Genomic DNA, 23,084 nt, shown 5'->3' on the forward strand with positions numbered 1-23,084 from the left:
AAGGTGCTAACACTTTTGCCCAGGGGGCAAAAAACCTAATTTGCTGACCAGATATTTTCACAGCCCAAAACTCTACATAAAACTGCAAGGAGGGACTGGGAATCCTCTGGTAGGTGATCATGTAGGAAATCTCACTTATCCAAGAAAAGGTCTCATAACATCTCCTTCCCGCAAGGGAAGCTCATCTATACTGCAGTTTGAGGCAATGCTGGAGAATCAAGGAGCACGAGGCTGCTTTTGCTGTAACAATGTGTCCCACAGCTGACATAATTATTAGATCATATCAGTGACTCTGCAAAACTGTATAATTAATTGCTGCAAATTCTTAGTAATTCTTTAAGCCTTGGTTATGAAGTAATCCTAAAATCCTAACTTTATGAAAACATTTATTGCTAAAACATTGTTTTAGTGTTCACGCAGCTTCTGTCCTGCAGTAAAATTTATGCCAGAAAATGTCTGAGGTTTTGGAATAAACTCGGCGTGAGTTTTCAGACAACTGCACTGAATGACGCAGCAGCAGAAGAGATGGGCTCAAACCTTCCCGTTGCAAAATCCCCCAGAGCAACTCAGCTCTTCACAGGCAGGGACCCGAAAACCTAGCACAGCAGTTCTGACTCCTGCCACAAGAAGGCTCCTGCTAAGGATGTATTTCAGTCTTCAGTAATTTTACGATGCCAGTATGTGCAATATTACATAACAATGCCACGTGCTCTTCCTCATAAGACACACACACACGGGCAGTAAAATATAATTTTTCCCCCTTTCTTTTGCAAGATTTGCTCTAGTCTATTTAATTTCTGGTCTGTGGTCAGAAGTACTTCATACCAAAAGTGCTCCAAAGAAGTGTAGGCAGCCAGCAAAGAAGGCAACTCTTCTGCCTCCTCCCCTGCTCTGGGAGATGATCTGGGGCTGGAAGAGCTTACGCCCCTCCTTGCCCCCCAAGTTATTTCAAGGCCGTTCCAAGAAAAAACTTTTAGAAAGCCTAGTCCTTAATCGTTGTCCGGCTCCACAACGTTATGTTCCCTGCTTTAACTTCTGCCTCCCAAGAAGAATAGTGATTATTCATACAGGACCTGGGCCAAGCGCTGCACAGTGGGGCCTCCCAGCCCCTGACAGAGGCTACAGTCAGAGGAGATAATCGCCATGAATACATCTCAATAAATACATATTTCAAATGGCTGAGTGCAAAGAAGCCTCCCCGCCCGGAGGAGCTTTGCTCTGGGAGAGAACAGGCGCTGCGAAGCCACGTGTGGGTCCCAGGGAGTGGTAGCACCGCCGCCCTGGGCCGGGGCAACCCCACGGGGAGCTGCCTCGCCAGCACGCAGCTGGCGCCCGCAAGCCTCGACTGGCGAAAGGGCAGGGACAGCCCTCGGCCCCAAACCCAGGGGCTGTTTATTCAGCATATGAGCCTGTCCGCCTAGAAATAGGATCCCTGTTCTAAGGGAAGGGGTGTTTCGCGGGAGGGGGATTTATTCCCATCTTGTAAAAGTAAAAAGAGGAAGCAGCACGGAACCTGAAACCTCACTCTTCTTTGCATTCAAAAATGCCTTTTTTAGCTCCAGGACTGTATCAAGCAGGAGCAACTTTTCAACCAGAAACCTATGAGGGTTCTCATGACTCTCATGGCCACGGTGGTGTTCATCACCGGGTAAGGCCATGCACTGGGATTTCTAGGCAGATTGCTCCACAGCACTAAACACAGATAGGCTCCCCATGACTTGCTCTCAGCCATTCCCACTCCACCATAACTATTTTGCTGCAAAACAAAGATTTATTTTTTTTTGCATGATTAGAGAGGCTGATTTGTGAGTGGTCAAATCCCTCTTCAGCCTCTCATCTTGTTTTATTCTCTCAATTTAAAGGGTAGTTCCTCAGAGAAGAGTAATTTCTCTCACTAGTATCAGAATCTCTTCTGAACAGCTCAGAAAGTCCTTGTTTTATTTTTTTTTAAACTGGCTGTAAGTGGTTCAGATTGATTTTCTTGGCAGGTTTAGCGATCACATGCTTTTTCAGAGCACAAAAAAATATTACAATAAAAAAACCCTCTTAGGACAAAGGCTCAGCTTAAAAGCCTTTGATGTTGCAAAACAGAGACATATGGGAAAGCAGAAAATGGAAAAGGAAAAGCATGTGTGGCTGTTTGCATGATGAAATGATTGCGGTGCATACGCAGTTCGATTACAGCCCACGGAAAAACACACAATAAGGAGAAAGAAGGTAGCCAAAGCAGGTAAAAAGTTGGAGGTGTCGGTCACATGCCCAGACAGAGTGTTTGGGGGTGCAAGGATGGCCGGGATAACACACCAGGGCCGTCCAGGTGCAGCTGGGCCCCGCTACCCTCACAGGTACCTAAAGGCTTAAGATAATTGCCAAAAAGCACTCACTAAAGGCACTGATTTTTCGTAGCTTCTGATTGCTGTGGCAATGCGTCACCATTCACCTCCAGCGAGCATGAGTCAGCCACGGGCTCTGTACTGCATGTACCAGGAGAGATGCATTTTGAGCATTCTCTATTTAAAATCTGAAACTATCATCATCAGAATTTTTTGGCTGGGGGAAATCAGTAATCTCCTTCTCTTCAGCACCTGGCCTCTCCAATTTCCTTTTCCTCTGCAAAAATAAAAATAAAACCCCTCTGGTGCTGAGCTGATGTGACTCAAAGGCTTGAGGAAGGAATTTTAATTTCAGGATGCCCTTTGGAATGCTTATCGGTTCATGGGTCTTCTCTGCTCACTTCTACAGTCTTTCAATTTGATAATTTTGTGCTCAGTCGTTCTCTGAAAATTACTTTGCTTTTATTCCAAAACATATTTCCTGGGTTTCTTGAGAGAGGGGAATGAAAAAAAATGTCAAGTCTAGGCTTCCATTTCCAACCCAGAAGGACACTTTCAGTGAGCAGATGCTCAGAAGCGCGTGTGAAATGAGTAGGTGTTCAAAGTACCTACTACAGACCTGACTGGCTCTTTTGAACCTGCGAAACAGAGCGGCAGTGGTGGCACTGTTTCCCAAGCCCATTCTGAACTGTATTAATAAAAGCTTGCCCTGTTCCTGCCTTCATTGCAGTAGTTTGTGACAAACAGTGAGATCATTCCGGCTGAACTTGACCCCCCTTGGCGCTTTTCCTGAGCACTTACGTTGACTAAACACCATTTCTAAGGAGAAGAGAGGAGGCCTTTGCTCAAATTTCATCTGTTAAAAACCATAACCACTGTACATAATCTTTCAAGTGAAAACAGAAACTACCATCTGATCATAGTCCCATCTTTTCTGTGCTATTTCTGGATGAGATGTGTTAGAAACATATCGTGAAGGACTGTAAAAAATAATAGCTTGAGAGCCCTTAGGTTGACTTAATGCTGTTTCACCCACAATCCGCCAAAGCCCCGTGATTGTCTTGAGTCTTACCTGGGCTCCTCTAGCACCACTTTCTCCAAAGCTTTCATCACCAGCGCAGCCTGCTGAACCCATTATGGCATGAAGTTCTTCCAGCATGGTGATTTCTCATCATATCAGGGCCTAAAGGCAACCCGTGGAGCTATGGACCTCCCGCACGTGAGGCCGGCTGCGTTGGGAGCTGACTGCAGGCAATGGAAACGCTATAGGACATGAATATACACAGCAGTGAATGAAAATGCTAAACAATTCCAACTTCTAGCAAGAGACTTAAGGTTATGCTCTTCTATCGAGCAAGGAGTGGTGCTTGATATTTTTAAATATGAAGGAAACTCCATGTAACTCTCATGAAATTAAAAGTGCCCCCCGCAAATGACACCCCCAGATCTGCCACCAGATGGAGTACCCTCCCCAGGTACAGCCTGAACCTGGGCTTTGTACCTGCTCAACTGTGCTTTGATGAGGACTTTTTTTTTTTCTAGAGGAATTCAGTATGATTAATGTTTTATCAGTGAATTCCAAAGGAATTAATAGTGATTTGCCACTTAGTTTAAGGGGTTGCTGATAATTCTAATGGAACGAAAAATTAGGGTATTTAAATGTCTCCTGACACTTTTATTTAAGGAAAAAAAAAATACAAGACTAATTAAAATCCCAAAGCACAATTTTCACCTTAAGAAACGGATAAAGGTTATAAAGGCCTTTTCAGAAGCATGCATCTGTGCAAAGAGTTCTCCTACAGGGGAGAAAAATCAGCACTGATTAAAGAGTGCACAGAGTCCTCTGAGGGACTGGTGGCTTCTGCACAGCTTGGTGTGCCTTCACATGGAAATTAGGCAAGACAACCTGAGTCTTCTGGAAGCTGCTCAGTACTTTCAGGTGTAACAGCAAAAGGGGTAATTAGGCCTTCATATTTGCAGACTTAAAGTGAATTCCCTATTTCTCTCTTGAATATCAGCAGAGCAATAATACCATCATCAGAATTTACTTGCCCACGCACGAATCTACCCCTTTTCCAAACATTGTCTGGAGGGAGGTCAACCTGGCGAGAGACTTCAGGAATATGGTACAGTAGACTTTATCACTCATCTTATCCTAGCAGACTCACCTGCTCTTTGCCTAGTCCACATCTAAATACATAGTAGCACAAAGGTCCATGGAGCTTCAAACATATGTCCTTCTTCATCTTCAAACAAAGGAGGTTTTCTCTCAGCACTGTGCTACACAGAGAGGATGGGATGGGCAATATTTGCTCTTGTATGATAGATGAATTTAACTTTTTTCATTTTTAAAAATGTATGACGGTCACAGAGCAAAATATTCCCTTGCAGCAGAACCATGAGAATCCTGGCTACGAAATGAAGAAAACAGGCACTTCCATCTAGACTGCCAAGTTCCCCAGTGAAGGAAAGTAAAACAGTGATAGCTTTGAGAACTGAAACCAGTGAGATTTTGTTTTACAGATATTACTGATGCTTCTCTCTCTTAGGTTAGCTCACTGCTACTAAGGTAATACAGGAAAGTTCAGCCTCATACTCAGAAAAAATTTAGGCATTCCCCGTTGTCAAATATCTTCTGTGCCTGTCCTCCTCCATTTAGTTGTTAAACTATTTTAGGCAAGGAGAAGTCATATTTCAGACACCTTGAAGTGATTCAATTTTCAGAAAGCTTTGAACACGCAAAGCCAGGCCCCTAAAAATCAGTTATTAATGATTAACTCCTTGGTCTTGCATATCAAGAGTAAGACAGGACCTGTACACTTATAGACTTGGGCAGTGCGAAGATAAAAGGCCACCTTTCTGATTTTTGCAATGTCTTATATCCATTCAGTCTGTACTGAAATAAATGAGCACAGAAAGTGCAGAGTGCTGGGGAATTAGTACTGGTGTAACCGCCAGGATTTTTATAACATCACCGGTTTAGTTATGGGATCAGCCAGTCAACCTTTTCCACTTCAAGCTGAAAAGTTTGCATTCTTATCTGTCACTACTGCCTTCCAAAAACCCCTCAGAGGGATCCATTTCTCACAAGACTTAACTACTAAGTGAACGATATATTTAAATAAGGAATCAGCAGTGAGCACTTGCAATTGCATTTCCAGCCTGAAATATCCGTTATTAATGTCCAAAATGACTGCTGTATAATCAGCACAGCTAGGGGAAAAAAAATACACAAGCAATGTCCTCTGAACAAGTTTTATTAATATTTTGCTTTAACGAACATTGTAGTATGAAGGCATCATTTCTTTAAGTTTTCCAATGTATGGCACAAATGAAAGGAAAAATAACAGAGACAGAGGCAAATTCAGCATGTAAATGACAGATTAACAAAAGAGGCATGTGTTAACCCATATAGCTATTATACCATCTATTAGAAGACGTTTTGCAAGCAACAGTCTACATTTATTTGCGTTTAAGTAAAAACGTATTTTTGTTTGATCAAGAAAATTGCTTTTTTTAACTTTCCTTTATATCACAAATGTCAGGATAAGGCAAATCCTTGATGAATCATGTGGTAAAAACCCCTATTCCCCAAGAAAATAGATCCAACATACTCTGCTAAGTTTGTCATTTTAAAAGCAAAGCAGGCATGCACCGCATATAGAGAAATGTCTTTTTTTTTTTAATTAAGTGCATAAAGCAGAACAGTGTTAATTCACAAAGAGGCTTTTTCAGTGCTTTATAGAAAGATTTACAATTAGCCGCAGTGAATATGTGACCCAGTATTACAATGTCTCAGACATCTCCTTTGGAAGTCTGTATGAAAGGAAACATGTCCATCATCAGAGCAGTCACTAGCTGGAGGATTATTGTGCCTAATTGTAGGGATGAGCACTTTCAAAAATAGGAGTTACACCATTAAAAGCAGATTCTGATACTTTGTATGCAACCATCGGGACTGAAGGGCTTCTGTTCTCTTCATGCCACCTACTGGGAACAAATTTTAGTTTTAAACCAAAATCCACAAGACTGTGGAGTTATTCCAGGTTTGATTCTTATTATTCTGCAGAGCCTACTTTCTGCATTTCTCTAGCTCCAGCAAAATCGATGGCGACTGCAATAAGGGGTCCTGGTCCAGCCATAATTAAAAAACACAGCTGAAGAACTCATACTGCCCAAACATACCCAGCTTATGATTAGTTTAAAAAAACAAAACAAAACAAAAAACCAAATTCCACCCGAAGAAAGAAAGATATAGACATATCTGAAAATTGTACCGTAAGGATTTAATAAGCTCATACATTTTCTTCCTTTACACTTCCTATCGTGGCTGCACCCTCTGCTGCTGCATCTTCAGGCAAACGTTTCACAGTTTCAAAGACTTGCTGCTGCTCAAGGACCAAGATTAAATGAAAATGGCAATGAAATTACTGTCAGGGGTTATAAGGAGAGTGTCTAATGTGAAGCATTTTTGTAGTTAATTATTTTTTATATCAGTCAGCCTTCACAAGGAGTTCAAGGAGTCTTTGTCTCTCTATCTTATCGCACCGCCATAGCCAGTCTCCCAAGTGGCTCTTTGTCTCCCCCACCAAAACTGAGGCTTGCAACTGTGTGAGGGACACAGGGTATGTGGCTAGCAGCAGCCTACCGCTCACTTAACATTGCACAGGGCAGCAACATCATCAGAATTAAATGCCGAGAGGACTGGATACTCAGTTGGATAAATTGTCATGGCTCTACCGAGGTCAATTTACACCAGCTGAGGACATGGCTGTCCAGGTTTCCCTTGGCAGTTTGAACAGCTCAGAGCAACTCATTTTCCAGATTCATTTCCTGCCCTATGGAGGTGGTTCCCTCCCCTTACTAGATAAAGGGAGCCCTTCTATCCTTGTCTTTTCCCAGGGAACACACAAAAGGGGAATTGATATGAGAGACACCTACTGCATTTATTCCTCTTCCTCCTGAGATATTTTTCCACTCCTCCCCCTTCTGTTATGACAGGCTAATTAAATCAGAATCATCAGATATGGAAAACATACAGCAACATACTAGGTGTGCATCATGCAGATACACAATCTGACCGCAAAACTGGAATCGGCTGGAAACAAGGTGAAGGAACAGCAGGAAAAAAATCACAGAGCAAAAGACACGTCCTGTCGAGCTAACAGGGATGGGAAAGAAAACCAGCACCAATGCTTCAATGGGAACAGGGAGTCCAAAATACGGGGCTAGAGGCATCACAGGTAGCAAATTTAGGATCACCTAGCAATACTGTAAAACTGATTAATAGGCTTAGTTCAGCTCATTTGTTTCTTCCAAAGCCGATCCCGTTCAGCGTTACATATCCACCAACCTCCAGAAAGAAATCCGCAATGAAGCAGCTCCCTCAGATCTTCTTCAGCACTAGTGTCATGTAGGTTAAAACGCCCCAGGAGCCAGCACGTGGAAATATCCGTCTGATCCCCCAGCAAGCAAATGGGCCAGAGCTGCACGCTGCAAAGTACGAGGCAGCACTTCTCGGGGCCATGTGCTCACAGTGCCATCTGCGGGGGGGGTTAGTACTTCCCTCTCTAATCTGTGTTTGTCTTGACACCCTTTCAAATCAATCAGCAGCTGACAGCTATCATCAAATGCTATAGCCAATGGTATGTGCATTTAGGGCCACATTTTGCTCACAGTTACACCGACAGAAATGTTATCACCAGTCCTACTATAGCTGGGATAAATCTAGTAAATCACAGTAGGATGGATATATTTCCATGTCTTTTCACCTTGTTTTTTGTGTGTGGGGGGCAGCTAGTAAATAACTATTTTGGGACTTGTGCATATTTTTGGGGGGAAAAAAAACCACAACTACTTTGTTCAAAATGGTCAGATTATTACCAGCAGCACTGTAAAATTCTAAGATTTTGTAGCACATCACACCCTGGACACAGGTTGCGTGCTCTCCACCCTGTGTATTGTCTGTCAAGTTCATTTACAGTGTGGCTGAGAAATGTATGCAAGACCTCTTTGTTCCTTTTCAAAAAATTTCAGCGCAGCATTTGCTGGCAGAACAATTGACATATGGCAAGACATTCTTATCCAAATAACTGTTAATTGCTTTTTTTTTCCTAATTAAAAAAAAAAAATCCATGCATATGCAGTAGAAAATATAATGAGGGCTCCCACAAGATCCAGTGTGAAGCTGTTAAAGCTAGAAGCCATATCTGAAGGTGTCTTTGAACGCAAAATGCCTGTTATCCTCGGTCACTCACAGGGTCAGGTAGTTAGCTGGTGCCCACAAGTATTTTAAGGACATACCTACCGCGCGGGTGCGAGGCGCGCAGGCGTAACGAGGGACGAGGGAGACTGACTGGGGGTACCGACTGTCCAAGGCCACGCGCGTGATTTGCGTACGGGATCCCCGCCACGCCGCGAAGGGGCGCAGCGCGAGGCGTCCGCCAGGCACGGTTTAGCTGCGAGGGGCCGCGGATCCCTCCTTCGGGCCGGGAAGCAGCGGAGCGAAGGAAAGGCCGAGCACAAGGCCGCGGGGCGGGCAAGGCGAGCGCGCGAACGCGGGGGCTCTGCCCGCCCCGGGCGCCCGAGCGGCCCAGCTAGTGCCCGCGGCGGCTGGCAGGGCTCAGCGCCCTCGGCGCCCGCCGATCCGCCAGCCCGGAGGCGGGCGAGCGGTAGTTCGGAGAGTTTGGAGCCGCCTTCCTTTCAAATCCCTAGCGCAGGGAGGGCTGCTGTATATCAGCGTGTGCGGATTGCAGTCCTTTGTGGCGGTTCGTGTTCTCACAGCAAATCTCCATTTATACCCCAGGGAACAGTTTTAGGGGAAAAAAAATAAAAAAAAAAGGAGGAGGATAAAGTTGCTCCCACAAGTTGCCTGCAGACAGTACCATAACTGGGAAAGAAGATAAAGATGCTAGAACAGGGATGGGCCCCGACGGGCTAACGATATGAGCGGGGAGGAAGAAGAGAGACCTAATATAACACAGGGACCTGTGGTTCAGAAGAAACTGTTGTAATTGCAGGGATGGTTGCAAAACATTGTTAGAACTGGGAAGTTATGCTTCTTTCCAACAGGTTTACAGAACAAAACGCAACGGAGAACAAAGAGAAATTAAAGCAAGGAGGCATTTCCCCGTAGCTCCCTCCCCTCCCAACCCGCAGAGCACCTCTGCGTGCTCTTTTCTGCCAAGAAGTCGCAATGATGCCGTACGATGTCGGTGCCTGCCGTTCAGCCGTCGTCTGCTGTCCTCGTCTCGCGTGGCGCTCCTTCGTGACGGGGACAGGGCGAGAGAGGAAAAAAAAGAAAAAGGCACTGTGCATTAAATTGCTATCAAAAGCCTTCGCAGAACCGAAGTTGAATCTTTGTAACACGGCTGTAGACCTTGCACGTGTCACAAGGTTTATACATAAAAGACACTATTATTTCTACAGCGTCCCACATGAGCACAGCACCCTGCAGGTGCGCAACCAGACGGCACTTCTCCCTCCCACCGAGGAAAACCTGGCAAGCTCAGCACGCGCTTCTGCCTTGACAGGCTACCATAACAATTAGCTCGCAGCTTCGTACATGCATTTATTCTTCGAGTCACCGCAGCCTCGCGAAATGCTCCCGCGGGACCGCCTGTGCCCAGCAAATCCTCCTGCCCCCTTGCCGCAGCTCAGCCCCGGGGCTCCCTTAGGAATTAGGGCCTCCCCCTGCCTTCCACGTTTACTCCATTAGCAAGTCCAAGGCAATGATTTGCCTCCACAAGGGGCAAGAGCCCAAGCGGCAGCTTGGCCTCTCTTCGGCTTGTATGAGCCACGACCCATCAGCACCTGCCTGCTCCTCGCGCGCAGCGAACCTCTCCGCATTTCTCAGACCAACTGTTTGCACAGGGCCTTGCTTATCCTGGCCCCAACTATCGTTTTATTACCACCTTCTCCCCTGCTTCCTGACCACTGGGTTTCGCACAGAAAGTGGTTTTTGAGCACGCTTTAAAAATCATGGCTTTTCTGCCCTGGCAAACAAACATGTCCCGCCAGCCACAGTTAGCACAGTAGCACCAACGCGCCGTGAAGGCACTTGCTCACCCAGACACTCTCCAGACCTAAAATAAATATGCCCCGAAGAAGCTCTGAGGCGATCCCGGGGTCCCCAGGCTGGCCACAACGCGCCAACAAACCGCGGGAGTCTCCGGCTGTGGTTTCAAGAGCAAGCATGGCCACGGACATCAGGGAGGCAAAGCCACAGCTCTGATGAAGGTTGCTTTTTTTCCATAGCAACATGCTACCCACTTTGCCCTGTGTTTCCACTGCTGGAGACATCCCAGCTCTAGTAGGTGCCTTGGTGCTAGACCTTGCAACGTTTTTTAGAAATACTACATTAAAATACCAAATGCAGTAACCAAAGGGATCTCCTTGGCTCTGAAAGACCCTGGGGAGTGCTGTGCTTTGAAATTTAACAAGCTGATCAATCCTCCTCCATGGATCTGCTCCTTGCAATTAAAGCAGTGGCAACAGGGTAGGGAGGACTTAAGTAGAGAGCTGGGAGGAATTCAAATTTTACTTCTAATCCTGTACATGCCATTAAAATGCTGGGAAAGGCATTTTGTACCCTTGGCTCAGGCCCCTTCCCTTCTGAATAGTGCCAGTATAGCCAGGCCTTGCAGTGGAATTGAAGAGGTTTATTAATTAACTGATAATTGTGGTATTATTCTTCTAAAACTTCACCTTCATAAAGCAAAAAGGACTCCAGCCCAAAACATTCACAGACATTAATTTCCATGGGAAAATGCAGCACAAAATACAGACTTCCTTCAGATCATGTGAAAGCAGTAATAACTGTCAGATACATTTTTTAAACCAATGCAGGGAATTAATCTTTAAATGTATTTTTATCAGTGAGGATTTTACTAGTTTCTTTTCCTTCCTTTCTTTAACAGAGCATAAAACCAGAAGCTAGGAAAGGGGATGTAAACAGGAAGAACTGTGGAAGCAGTATTTTAATTATGAGGCTTCCTTCTAGTTTTGCTTCAATACTTTTTTAACAGGGCCCCCATCGGCCATATTTCTCATTCCAGCAGCACGGCAGCATATTGTCAATATGCTGACAAGGACAAAGGGGTATGCTCGGTAATAAGACCTTGTATTTTAAATCTCCGTGATACAGCTGCCACTGTTGTGAAGCTTCTATATTTGGTCTCGAGCTACATGAAATCCCATTACAAGCATAAATAACACATCTTGCTGTATATGATACTGGCAACTTATTATAACCCTCCACAGAGGGAGTGTTGTGTATTAACACTTTAAAACTGTACTGTTGAGTTAGGAATCACAACCGCTTTTTTTAATTGAGGGTGGGCCTCGGACTTCTGTCTTCCTAGCAAATTAATCATTTTTATCCAGGGGTGAAGCTGTTTAAGTATATGAACAATTCTGCTGCAATAACCACCATTGTGCACTCCTGCAACAGCACCATCACTCAGTGCGTAAAGCAGCAAAGCTCCAAAAAGCAGCTCCCTGACTTTGCTTTGCTTTACAGCAGTATAGTTAGAAGTGACGTTAGGCATCGGAGAGCCAAGGGCAATAAACCCCTTCTGACATGAACCTGTTGTTCCCAGAATACAGATTGCACAGAACTGAACTTGGTTCCAACCAGTATAAATTGCTTGTCATTTTCCTAAGCAATGCCAAAAATTGTTCACTCAGTTATTCTTCCATTGCTTATCTTGGTGCTGTCTTGCCTTCCGATGATCTAAAACCATGCATTGTCTAAATCCGTTACGGTTGCAGAAAGCTACTATAATATTTACTTGACAAACCAAGTCTACTGGATATTTTTATTTTTTGCGTAATATATGCCGTATTGGACAAATTCTTTTCCTTTGTGTTCTGTCTTTCTTTTCTTTTTTTTTTTTTTTTGCGAAGTCTAACTTTAATTATGGTCATTTCTAAATCTAGTTTTCAAATGGAAGCTGGAGGGAAAATGCACACTTGCTCTAAGGGGGAAAATAGCCATAAGTGTCTTACCTATTAGTTAAGCTTCCAGCTCTGTTTCTGTAGGGTTGCTTACACTTTCAACCTGACTATTCATTTCAGCTGAAAACAAAACAAGACAGTTGTCAAATTCTATCCATAATACATGTTAAGTTTATCACATTGAGTAACAACCACTTCTAACCCAAAGGGGACAGAGTTCAATTACTGCATTAAAAATTCAATGCCATAAATCTGCCAAAATGTCTCTTAGGCTAGCCATCTTTGTCCACAGTTACAGGGAAACCCTGACAAACAGTTCTGCACGGGCATATGCTTCAGTATCACCAGAAACACCAGCCTCTAGATCTAGAGTTTCCTTTTGGCCCAAATTCATCCAGTCTAACTTTGGCACCTAACCGACGTGCCTAATCGAGGAGCTTAATTGCCCTCCTCTGTCTCCACAGACCGTAGACAGAGACACAGGTACCTCCAAAGGGTGATTTAGAGTTTCACCGGACTGAGTGGTCTTGGCCTTTGCCTGTTCCTACCGGAGTGTCACTGTGCGGCGGTTAGAGCGTTACACACATGCATAAGCATTTCTTAGCATTTGACAGGGAGGTTTTTCATATCAGCCATGCTAATGAGGTCTGCAGATCTCCTCACCTCCCTTCGTGACATCAAAAAGGATTCCTTGCACAGAGTCTTTGACTAATACAGCAAAATCTTTGATTTGAACATCCTCAGGCTTTTGACTAAGTTGCAGGCGGGAACCTGGACTGAGCTGTGGCCTGAACGTGGCTCCATCTCTAATTACAGAGATGCTGCCTCAGGATGTCCTTCAACTGCAAATTGCTGTAGCCTACGGGAGGATTCAGGGGAAATATTCCTATACTTACTAGTGCACTATTAATTTATGAAAACAACCTTATTTTTTCATTAAAATTACTGAAAACAAGAAACAATTTAAATACAAGGCTTAAATTCATTTCAAATGACTTGTGCAAAAATGTCATATAAACTGTGGCATGTGGGATCAGTCCCATCTAGACTGAAAACAAAGGGGTGCTTCAGGAGATGTATTTTTAGTATTAGTATTTGTTCTGGAATGAATTTTAATAAGGCCATTTATATTAACACTTTGCTTTAAAAAACTTTGTTTTATATTGCAGTATCAACTGCAGAATATGGGTCATTTGATGTGAGTGACAGCGAAAAAATTCAAACCTGAAAGAAAGATTTAGAAATTAAGGAAAGATGAGGGGGAAAAAAACCAAAATCAATAACTGTGCTACTTTGAGCCAGGCAGTATGATCTTTGAGTCAATATCATGTCAATACACCTGTTAGGATTTTGATGAATTATTTGTAAATTATTCATCATACATATGCAGAACAGATACTGTAATGGCTTCCTGGATGTATGCAATGAATAATAAGAAAAGTATCCACTCCTGATTATGGAGCTCTGATGCACATCGCATTTAGCTATGTTGTGTTCTTTATGTGCATTTGCATAGCAAAGACAGGATGCTTAATAAAAAATCATTAAGGAAAGGCTGCTGTGCACTGATGACAGCAGCCTTGCTCAGCCTCATTATGTCAGCCAATTTCACTGGCTTGGCTTTCCGAAAGCACCGTGAGGCTTTGCTCACAATTTTATAGAGGTCGCTTTCAGAACAAAAGTTTCATTCAAAACTCAAGGTTCAGCTCTGTCAGCATCCAAAATGAGTATACCTCCTCTCCCCTTTTCCTTTTTAATGGTTACAAGCAGCCTACGCTACTCCTGCAGGTAGCATCTCACATTCAGGTGGCCAAATCACAGACCGCACAGGTGTGCTTTAAAGGCAACCCCATGCTGTCCTTCTCAGGCAGGAGAAACCCTGCAATGGCACTCAAGCTCTGCAGGCATCCTGAAACCTAGAGCCCCTGCCAGTGGGAAAGAAACAAAATCCCCAAATCGGATTGTTTTGCCAGTGGAAATCGCAGACAGGCATCTGGAATCACCACAGAAAAATACTGCACTGTACTTGCAGCAGATTGCTTGGAAGTGCTAAGGCACCTGCAAGTTTTGTTTTTAGCATTTTTTCTGCATTTGTGACTAAGGTCAGCTCTTGGCATCAGCGCTGACTGAGACAGGAAGATCTTGTAACTGAAGGACAAGCTTCTTCAGACCACTGGGTGAAACGTCACCGCAAGGCCACCTACAAAACCCTCTGTATTTAGCTGGTAGAATAGCACGGCAGTAGAGCACATACTGCAAGTGCAGAGGGAAGAACTGCCATGGGGAACGCAGGGGACATGACTCATAGGCCAGCATGAGTTAGTGTCAGACCTACGAGGTGAGCCCTGTGTGAGCTACATCCACCTGTATCACAAGCCACAAGCGGCCTTCTCGCCTCTTCCCAAGGTTTGTGGAAGTGTTAAAGTGCTAACACAAGTTAGCAGGCTTTTTACACCTGCAGCACCACGGTACAAAGGCCAGAAGCTCGGCGTCTCTGGGAAGCACCAGAAGTTCAAGGACGCTGCCTGTCTCCTAAATTCAGTGTTACCTGCTCCCCGTACTGTAGTGAAGCATGGCAAGGTTGCAGTGGAAATGGACCTTTCTCTCTGCACTTCTGTGTTCTGTTTTTTCTTAAACTCTGACCTGTTGGTGAGTGCCTGTCCACACCTTCCCTCTCCACCTGTGAACTCGCTGGCAGCTCTCAGATTATGACTCGAGAAGGATTTCCCCTCAAAAGCAAGCAAGTGCCCCCAAAGAGGAGCCGACCGGTGCTGAAATAACCCAGCACACAGCACACTTTCGTCAAAGTGCTGCAGTTTCTGCTGAACTGGGGGATGTAGTTCAGCAGCAAGGCATGCTCTTAAAGGTCAGTAGCCAGGAGTTACAGCTCATCATCTAAGTAAAAAAGACAGGTAAATGGGAGAATGGAAAACTAAGTTTAGAGTTGTCTGTGTGAGAGAGAGCATTCTTCCCCCAAAGGATATTATGCTGCAGGCCTGGCTGGCAGATGAAAGAAAAGTATTATTGTATCGATTTAAATAGGAGCTCAGTCAGACTCATATTGCAAAAATAATTATTTCTTCAGCTGCTTCCTAAACAATGTTTCACTTTGCATTTATGTAACTTAGCTATAGCACATTTAACTATAACACCAGATTGTTCAGGAAAGAAAACCGTGTCTATTTTGAATCAAACCTACTGTGCTGTGATGGGATATGTGCATCTTTTTACTTGGTAGTTACTTGTTTCTTAGATATTACATCAACAACATAAAATGCAGGATGGTGTTAGCTGTTTGAGATCTTGCTTTTATATTGCTTCTGCAAATCACGTGAAGGTCAGGTTACTGCTATTGCATTCATCAACTTACACTGGCTTATGAAACAATTTGAAGTTTCAGGTTTGACACTTCCTTTGAGATTGCTTCATCTTTTTCTTTCCCCCTATTGTGTCAGCAAGTCAAGATGCAGCTTTCCAAAGACTTGAAATAAAAAGAATGGATGAGTAACCCCATTATTAAAGGAGTGAACAGTCTGATCTGCCTAATACCAGCTGGAAACTAACATCTACCTTCGTAATCCTTGAAGCTTTGGTGGGATAAAAAAATATATGCCAGCAGAGAAACACTGTCTAGGAAACCTATCAGCAAAAGCGGCTTTTGTAGTCATTAGGAATACTAATCAGCACATCTGCCCTGGGTACAAGTAACACAAGAGCCAGGGATCTTTGCTCTGGTTGCTGGCAGCGACTGCCAACAGCTACCTGTATGTCTGTATACACATATATACCTACCCAGTCAGGCTTACACGCACACCCTCTGACAGCTTTTCTGAGGGAGTATCACGCCCAGCTTTCAAATAATAGCAATTTCTGAAATATATCACTATTACAGCCCTGCCCACTAGATGAACCAATATTGAGATCTACCTCATCTATCTAAACTCGTAGCTTTTATAAAGCACTTTTCACTGTGACATGGTACATGAAATTAAAACACAAGAGCCAGGCTGCCAAGAGGTACTGACTGATATATTCTTGCGCTTTCAGCTGTGAAGTGATGAGCTCTCCTGGGGCAGAGGAAGGGGACCAGAGAAAAATAGGCAATTTGCATAAAAATTACTGTCACAGGGAACCTTTTTATGTTTTTTTTTTCAATCTCAGCTAGTACCCAGTACATTTAGAAATTCTTCAGTTTTTTTTCAGTGAAACTTAACCCTTAAGAGAAAACAAAGCATGAGGGTTTTGATCTGTGTTTTTATATTTTTTAACATGTGACATATGATCAAATGAAAAACAACCGTGTACTATGATCCCAACAGCAACATAAGCTGTGAAGAAATGAAGACTTTTCTTAATATCAGAGTACTTTTCTGCAGCCTTAGTAGACACCCTATTCCAGTCCTTTTGTACAACTTAGAAAGTTCACAAAGAATGAAGTTACAAGATGAATTAAATGCAAAAGCTCTTACAAGATAAGCAACAACTGAAACAAAGAAACCTATTAAGATCATCACTGCAGAAGCTATCTGTCAGCTGAACCAGCTGTGCTGTGCTACAGCACACATTAGAGTAGCCCTGTGATCACTTTTCTTTCCAGTGGGAAATCCCTACAGATATTCTTTTACAAAATTTTGATTTGCTTTAACTAAGTACCCCAGACCATTCCAGGGATCGGAAATTAAAATATTTTAATGTCACTGTGAGTTTTTTGGTTGGCCTGTTCAGGAGATGAGGAGAGAAGGCTCTTTTGGCTTTATTCTGCACATTTCCTAGTAACAGCACAGCCTCTAATATTTAAAAATAGAAAATCCATTATGGATGCTTTCTTTTCCTATTCTTGCAGAAACTTCCTTACAGTCCAATATCAAAATCAGCCACTGAGTCAAATGTTGTGGCATGAAGAGTTGTAAAGGGTTTGCCTCAAAAAAAATCAAAGCACACTGGTTTGTGCTTCTTTATGCATGGTAAGAGACCAGAAGGTCATTTTTTAGTGTATGAATTGCTTAAACACTACAGAGCTGGAGTAGGGTCCCAGTACTCAATCCTTGCCAGGGCTTTGCCAGACACCTAGATCATCCTCTCACTGAAGTCAATGACAAAAAAATTTCCTTGAGTTCCAAGCCAGGAGATTCAGGTCAATAATGTTCACAAGCCTGACCAGAACTTCTGTTACATCTCAAAATTCTTATTGTTTTATTAGTAGTAAATTTCTTCAGAGACAACTTCCATTTTCCACCAGATTGAACTATACAGAAACGCTGAAGAAGCAGGAAGGGAAGTCAGCTCTGAGCTAGAAGGAGCTTAATACTGATTAGAGGTCAACACATGAGTTCAGAGTAATTTTATAAGCAATACTTCCCCCATGACAGAGTCAGGCCCTAGTACAGAGACTTTCAGAAATATTCTCTTCTGACTTCCAGTTGTAACCAGATACATCTTGGCCAAATCATTTTCCAGACCAAGGTTACAGCAGATCCAAAATATGGCTTAGTTAAAAGGAAAGCAGACTGAACACACCAATTGAACATATCAGCTGAGTCAATGAGAAAAGCAGTGGCATGGCACTGAAAAGGTACTTCCACTAGATTTCCAAGGACATCCTATGGGTCAATTTTATGGGAAACATACTCCATTGAATCTTGATAGGCCACTAGGAATGTGGATCTAGGCCTGAAAGATCCAGACATAATTGCTAAAAAAATTCATAAGCCTCTAGCAGGTGACAGTAGGGATGGCATAAACTCTCAGAAGACTCAACTGAAGAGATTACAAATATATTTCTCATACTTTTGAACTGTATAAACAAGTCCTAGAAAGGTATGCTATGTATGCACTTCAGACAACTAAAACATTGGAGGAACGTACCATCATTATTTGAAACATCTGCTGCTTCAGAAGAAATTTCAACTTTCATAGGCTCTGCAGAAGTTTCCTCTTTCTCTTGCATTTCTCCTGTAAGACAAGCCAAAGAAGGAAAAAAATCAACACTTACAGCACCTGATTAACATATAATTCTCAGACTCTGCATGCCATTTTTTTCTCTTTCCTCTGGTATGCTCTTACCTTTATAGGCTCTGCTGCTGTATAGCAGCAGCCATTAGAGAAAAGGGCAGAGGATATAGAGGGAGGAACATGGTTTGAAAATAACTGCTTGAGTATTTGTAGAGATCTGCACTCTTTTGTAACTAGGATTATTAAAACCACATCACAGTGTGGGCTGCTGCCTCCCCGCCATCCTTTTCTCATCATTTCTGAAGAACCCTGTCTGCTCGTAAAATGCAATATACGATGGGGACCTAATCACACTTAGAAAGTTTCTGCAGCTAGCAGAATAAAACCAGACACAGTGAGAGTTCAGACATTCTTGGGAGTCAGACACAAACTTGAATTTGAATTTAGGGAGATGCATTTTATTGCTGGAATTCCACATTTTTCTCTCTTCTGCTGCAGGCTTATCTGGAAACTTAGATTCAATATCCTAGCAACATTTAAAATGGAAATAGAATGTTTTTGCCGTTTCATACAGAGATCTCCTAATATTCTACCATTAAGGGTGCGGAAAGGGCAATTTTTAGTTAATATCCATCCTGGTACTTCTACTTTTGTGGCAACTCTAAAGGCTCTCACACCCATCCTGTGGCTGAACTATGGGACGGCAAGCTATCGGTTGCTAAGCAATCTAGACATTTTGGTTGTTATTACAAGACAGCAAAGTACAGCAAGGACTGAAACACTTCAAAAATGGCTTACTTTTAAGCTGAAATCATTCATGTCTTCAGCAACAGAGACAGATAAAACATTCTAGGTCACTTAAACACCTCTTTCTCCTTTCTGTGGACAGCTATTTTTTTTTTTAATGCACTTCAATGTGCTACTTTTATTTTGTCCATAAACATGTATCTACACTGAAGTTTTCTGCCAGTTTTATTTCTAATTGTATCTGCAACCTAATGTACTATAATGGAGATTTTAGTCTCCTCTGTGCTCGTTATGCTGGCAATGCTAGTCTTAGAGGCAACTTCCACTGCATTATGCTTTTACTAAGCATAGAAGTGCTAAAACAAGTCCTCAGCAAATGCAGAAACAAACACAAATAACTAGAAAGCTCAATTCCCCCCAGCTGCTGGGGGGGGGGGGGAAAACGTGATAGACGACCTTACAGCGATGGAGGTGTAGCCAATCATTGCAACATTTCTACTTGAGAAATCCTTCAGCTAATCATCCTATGAACCACGCCACCTCCTCCTCGCTGGTGTAAATCATCTCCCTGTACACACGAAAAATGAGCCTGCAAACATCTGCGGCTGCACGCGCCACGTGCCAGCACAGGCCTGGGGTGGCAACTCCGCACGCACATCAAATCCCCGAGGCTGCTCCTGAGACGGCGCGAGGGCGAGTGAGGCTCTCTCTGGAGGGCTGCCACGCACCGGCAGGCCTACGCTTCCCTAACCCGTTGCCCGTTGCTCTCTTACACACGCACGAAGGACAAAAGTGCTGTCCCTCCCTTGTGGCAGCATCTGCCCATGCCAGGAACTTGTCAAGCATAAGGCTGGGAATGTACACTCAAAATCCCTGACCGATTTCTTCTAGCAAAATCAATATGAAATTTGGATGACTATCAAAGCACTGATTAATCAAGGAGGATACACTGAATGATCTCATTTGGGTCGTGCTACATTTTGATCAGCCTGGGGAAATGGCTATATGGAGAACAAAGTTTTGGGGAAAAAAACCAACCTCCCCGCAATGAGCGCAGCCTGCAGTGAAGACGTTTCCTACCAAGCCACCCCAGATGTCTGCAGCGTGTATTCAGGAGCCCTGCTAAGCACCAGCACGTTCAGACTGGCAGCTGATGCCTGTGAATCAGACTTTGCCTCCTCTAAACCACAGTCTATTAACCAAATAAAATAGACATGATATGACAGGTTATGTCTTGACTCCCGGTTTCTGTAACAGCCTAGTTCCTCTGCTCCTGTCAGCTCCTAAAGACACCCGTGCAAAGTTTCCAGGTCCTATCCAAGATGTCCTGTTAACTAGCCGGTGCTCATGGCTTCACCACACTGCCGAAAGGTTTCTCAGGTTCCACTTCAGAAATGCTCTCATGCAGCGGGCAGGTGCAAAGGATTATTGGCACTGCGCTAGGGGAAGACAGAGCTTAATAAAAGGCAAGACATTTTGTGCATGTGTGCGTGCAGGCATGTGCGCGCATGTGCTAATTAGGGCTTCCGCTGCATGGATGAAAGCAGAAGGAGCTGAGGGCCCTCAACACCAAAAGCTAGCAGTTTGTGGCTTGGGGCCGAATTGAGGTGAGCCTGGAGCAGACCTGCAGAGATACTGGAAAGAGTAACAACAGTAGCAAATTTGCAAAATCAGTTTTCAAAGGGTTTAGGGCCATAAACATTGTCAGAAGAACGCTAATGCATGTTCTGCATTTCTGTCTTCTTTCCAAGTCTGAATAGCTGATTCCCCATCCCCTCCGGGAACGGATTTTGGCTATACCGGGGTTGTTACAGCCTATGTTGATTGTTGGATATTATCAGCCACAAAATGATAGCGAGAAGCGACGTTCAGGGACAAATGAGGAAGAAGATATTTTAAACCTGAACAAAGCTGAGTCCCACTGCAAACCTTGGGAGGAAGCCTGTACATTAGATCAGCTGTTTTTCAGACAGGCTTTGAAACTCTGTTAATATAAATCTTCATCTTGTCCCTTGCTATCATCGTGGGTGGGGGGGCAGGAGCGCTCCCTACACTAACAAGCGTGTGGAAGAAGGATTATCCAAAAAGCTCCTTGCTTGCTGTGCCGTAAGACTGTGTGCGGCCCAGAAATGAGCCCATTCCCCCTAAACAGCAGCATCTGATCAGAACAAGATCCACCCTGACAACCAATTCACTGCGGAGGCTCCCCCGCTCCTTACTGTGATTGCTAGAGGTTAGAGCACAAACACGAGACGTATTTCAGGACTTGGAGCAGGAGATGAGAGCTACTGAAATAGAGGGAGCCTAGGAGACACCACTTTCAATTTCAATTACCATTTCCAATTGCACCACTGCCAGAGTTGATTACCATAACCCTTTGTAGGCTGCTTATACAACTAGCAAAGCTAGTGACAACAGGCTTACAAGTTCAGGGAAGGCTGCCTCCAAGCGTTCTTAAACACAAGACAAATATTTGCTAGGAAGATGGAAATCTCCATACCGTTATTTAATCTTTTTCTCCCTTATAGTCACAAGCTGTCCGTAGTTCCACGTGGTTACAGTTAATACACAATTGTTCCTTTGGAGAAACTGGATTCCGTGTTCACATGCAATTCATGAGATTAAAATGAAGCTGTGCTACGTGTTGGTGCAGTAGCATCAATTTTAAAAGTGCCCAAGTATGGAAGCCAGGCATCTAGCTATTTTCCACACTCTTGATAAATTAATACGTAAAAAATGTAAGCCCTCTCCCCCTCCTTAGCACAAGGTTTGCATCTATATCAACTGATAAAAGCGAGCAACTATACAGGCTTAGCAGCTATAACACACAGCAATCCACAAAACTCATTTTTCCCTGACGAACTAGGCTTTGCCCTCCTTACGGGGCCTATATGTCTGCACTGACCGTCGAGGGGGCCTGGGAGACTGGTCTCCCTCAGCACAATCCGGCCTTTGAGAATGGCCTTAGAAAACACCGGCTTTGGGGAAGGGATTTCTCAAATGGGTTTTCAATCAGGAATCTGGATTTCTGCAGTTAGTTCACAGCTTGTTTCAAGGTCATGGACTAGTTGTAAGACAAACACAAAACAGATTTCATGCATAAATGAGTTCTGTGAGTGCAATCAGGGCATATCAAGATAACTTAAATCTTAAAAAATCCCCAGTTTTAAAAGTCTTACAACTACATGGGAAATCCTGGCCCTAGGATCGTTCTGAATATTTGAGGAAAAAAAGGTTATCAATAATACTACAGTCCCAGGCAATTGCTTCTGTTTTTAGGTGAAAAGGCAAGATCATTACTCCTGTAAATTATCTCCCCCAGAATTTTGGGTCACACCATAGGAATTCTGAGAAAATAATATCCTGTCTGTGGACAAGTTGCAATTGAGGAAATTAATTACTCATGAATTATCTGTATAGCATTCACTTCTGTTCTTGTTATATAACTTGAAAATTCACCTCTGTGATTATGTAATACGAAAACTATATTGTAGTTATTCTGAATGATCCAGTTTTCTCTGATTCATACCCGCTAAATAAAATTTATTATCTTGAGTTTAGCTGTAAATATGCTTCTCCTAATTGGGAGACCCTGAGAGAAAGAGGCTTGTTAAAAATCCAAATTTCTCTGGTTAAAATTTGAAGGCACAATTTGTCATTAGCAGCAACAAAAATGAAAGACAAAGCTCTTCTGACCCAGAGCTGCATTGTCTTATCTGTCAAAACCAGTTCCATTTTTCTTGCTCTGCAAATAGCCAGAGTTGGGGGGTTTTTTTCCTTCCCAGTCATTTCACTGTAGCTATTTGCTAATGTTACTGTCAAACCTTCATGTACTTTGTTTACTGCTGCATTTTAGTAGCATTATAAAAGCTGCTTCACTTAGGAACCGAAGCTGTCCACGATACAAGGGCTCAGCTTGACTCCTATTCAATACCTCCATCTGCAATGAGTGATCCTTTCAACCAGTCCAAATTCTCCCACATAAAAGATTCATACTTTCTTCTTCCAGAGCCACTCACGTTAAAATCAGCCAACTGCTCTCGGTGCTCTAAGACACAACAGTTGTGGTCCGTCTTTATTTAGTTATGTTAAAAT

General features: G+C 43.4%; 1 protein-coding gene across 1 annotated transcript in view; it reads right to left on the minus strand.

Moving 5' to 3' along the window:
• Window positions 1–5,574: 5,574 nt before the first annotated feature.
• Window positions 5,575–23,084, minus strand: part of MACROD2 (mono-ADP ribosylhydrolase 2) — a 903,624-nt gene continuing 886,114 nt past the window's right edge. The window contains exons 17-19 of the mRNA XM_067292887.1: window positions 18,156–18,242; window positions 12,342–12,410; window positions 5,575–9,596 (exon numbers count right to left, since the gene is read on the minus strand). Of these exons, the coding sequence (XP_067148988.1) occupies window positions 12,349–12,410; window positions 18,156–18,242 (149 nt within the window). The 3' untranslated portion in view covers window positions 5,575–9,596; window positions 12,342–12,348. The remainder of the gene's footprint in view (window positions 9,597–12,341; window positions 12,411–18,155; window positions 18,243–23,084) is intronic.

This window comes from Apteryx mantelli, chromosome 3 (genome assembly GCF_036417845.1).
Source record: "Apteryx mantelli isolate bAptMan1 chromosome 3, bAptMan1.hap1, whole genome shotgun sequence".
In the NCBI taxonomy this organism is placed as follows: domain Eukaryota; kingdom Metazoa; phylum Chordata; class Aves; order Apterygiformes; family Apterygidae; genus Apteryx; species Apteryx mantelli.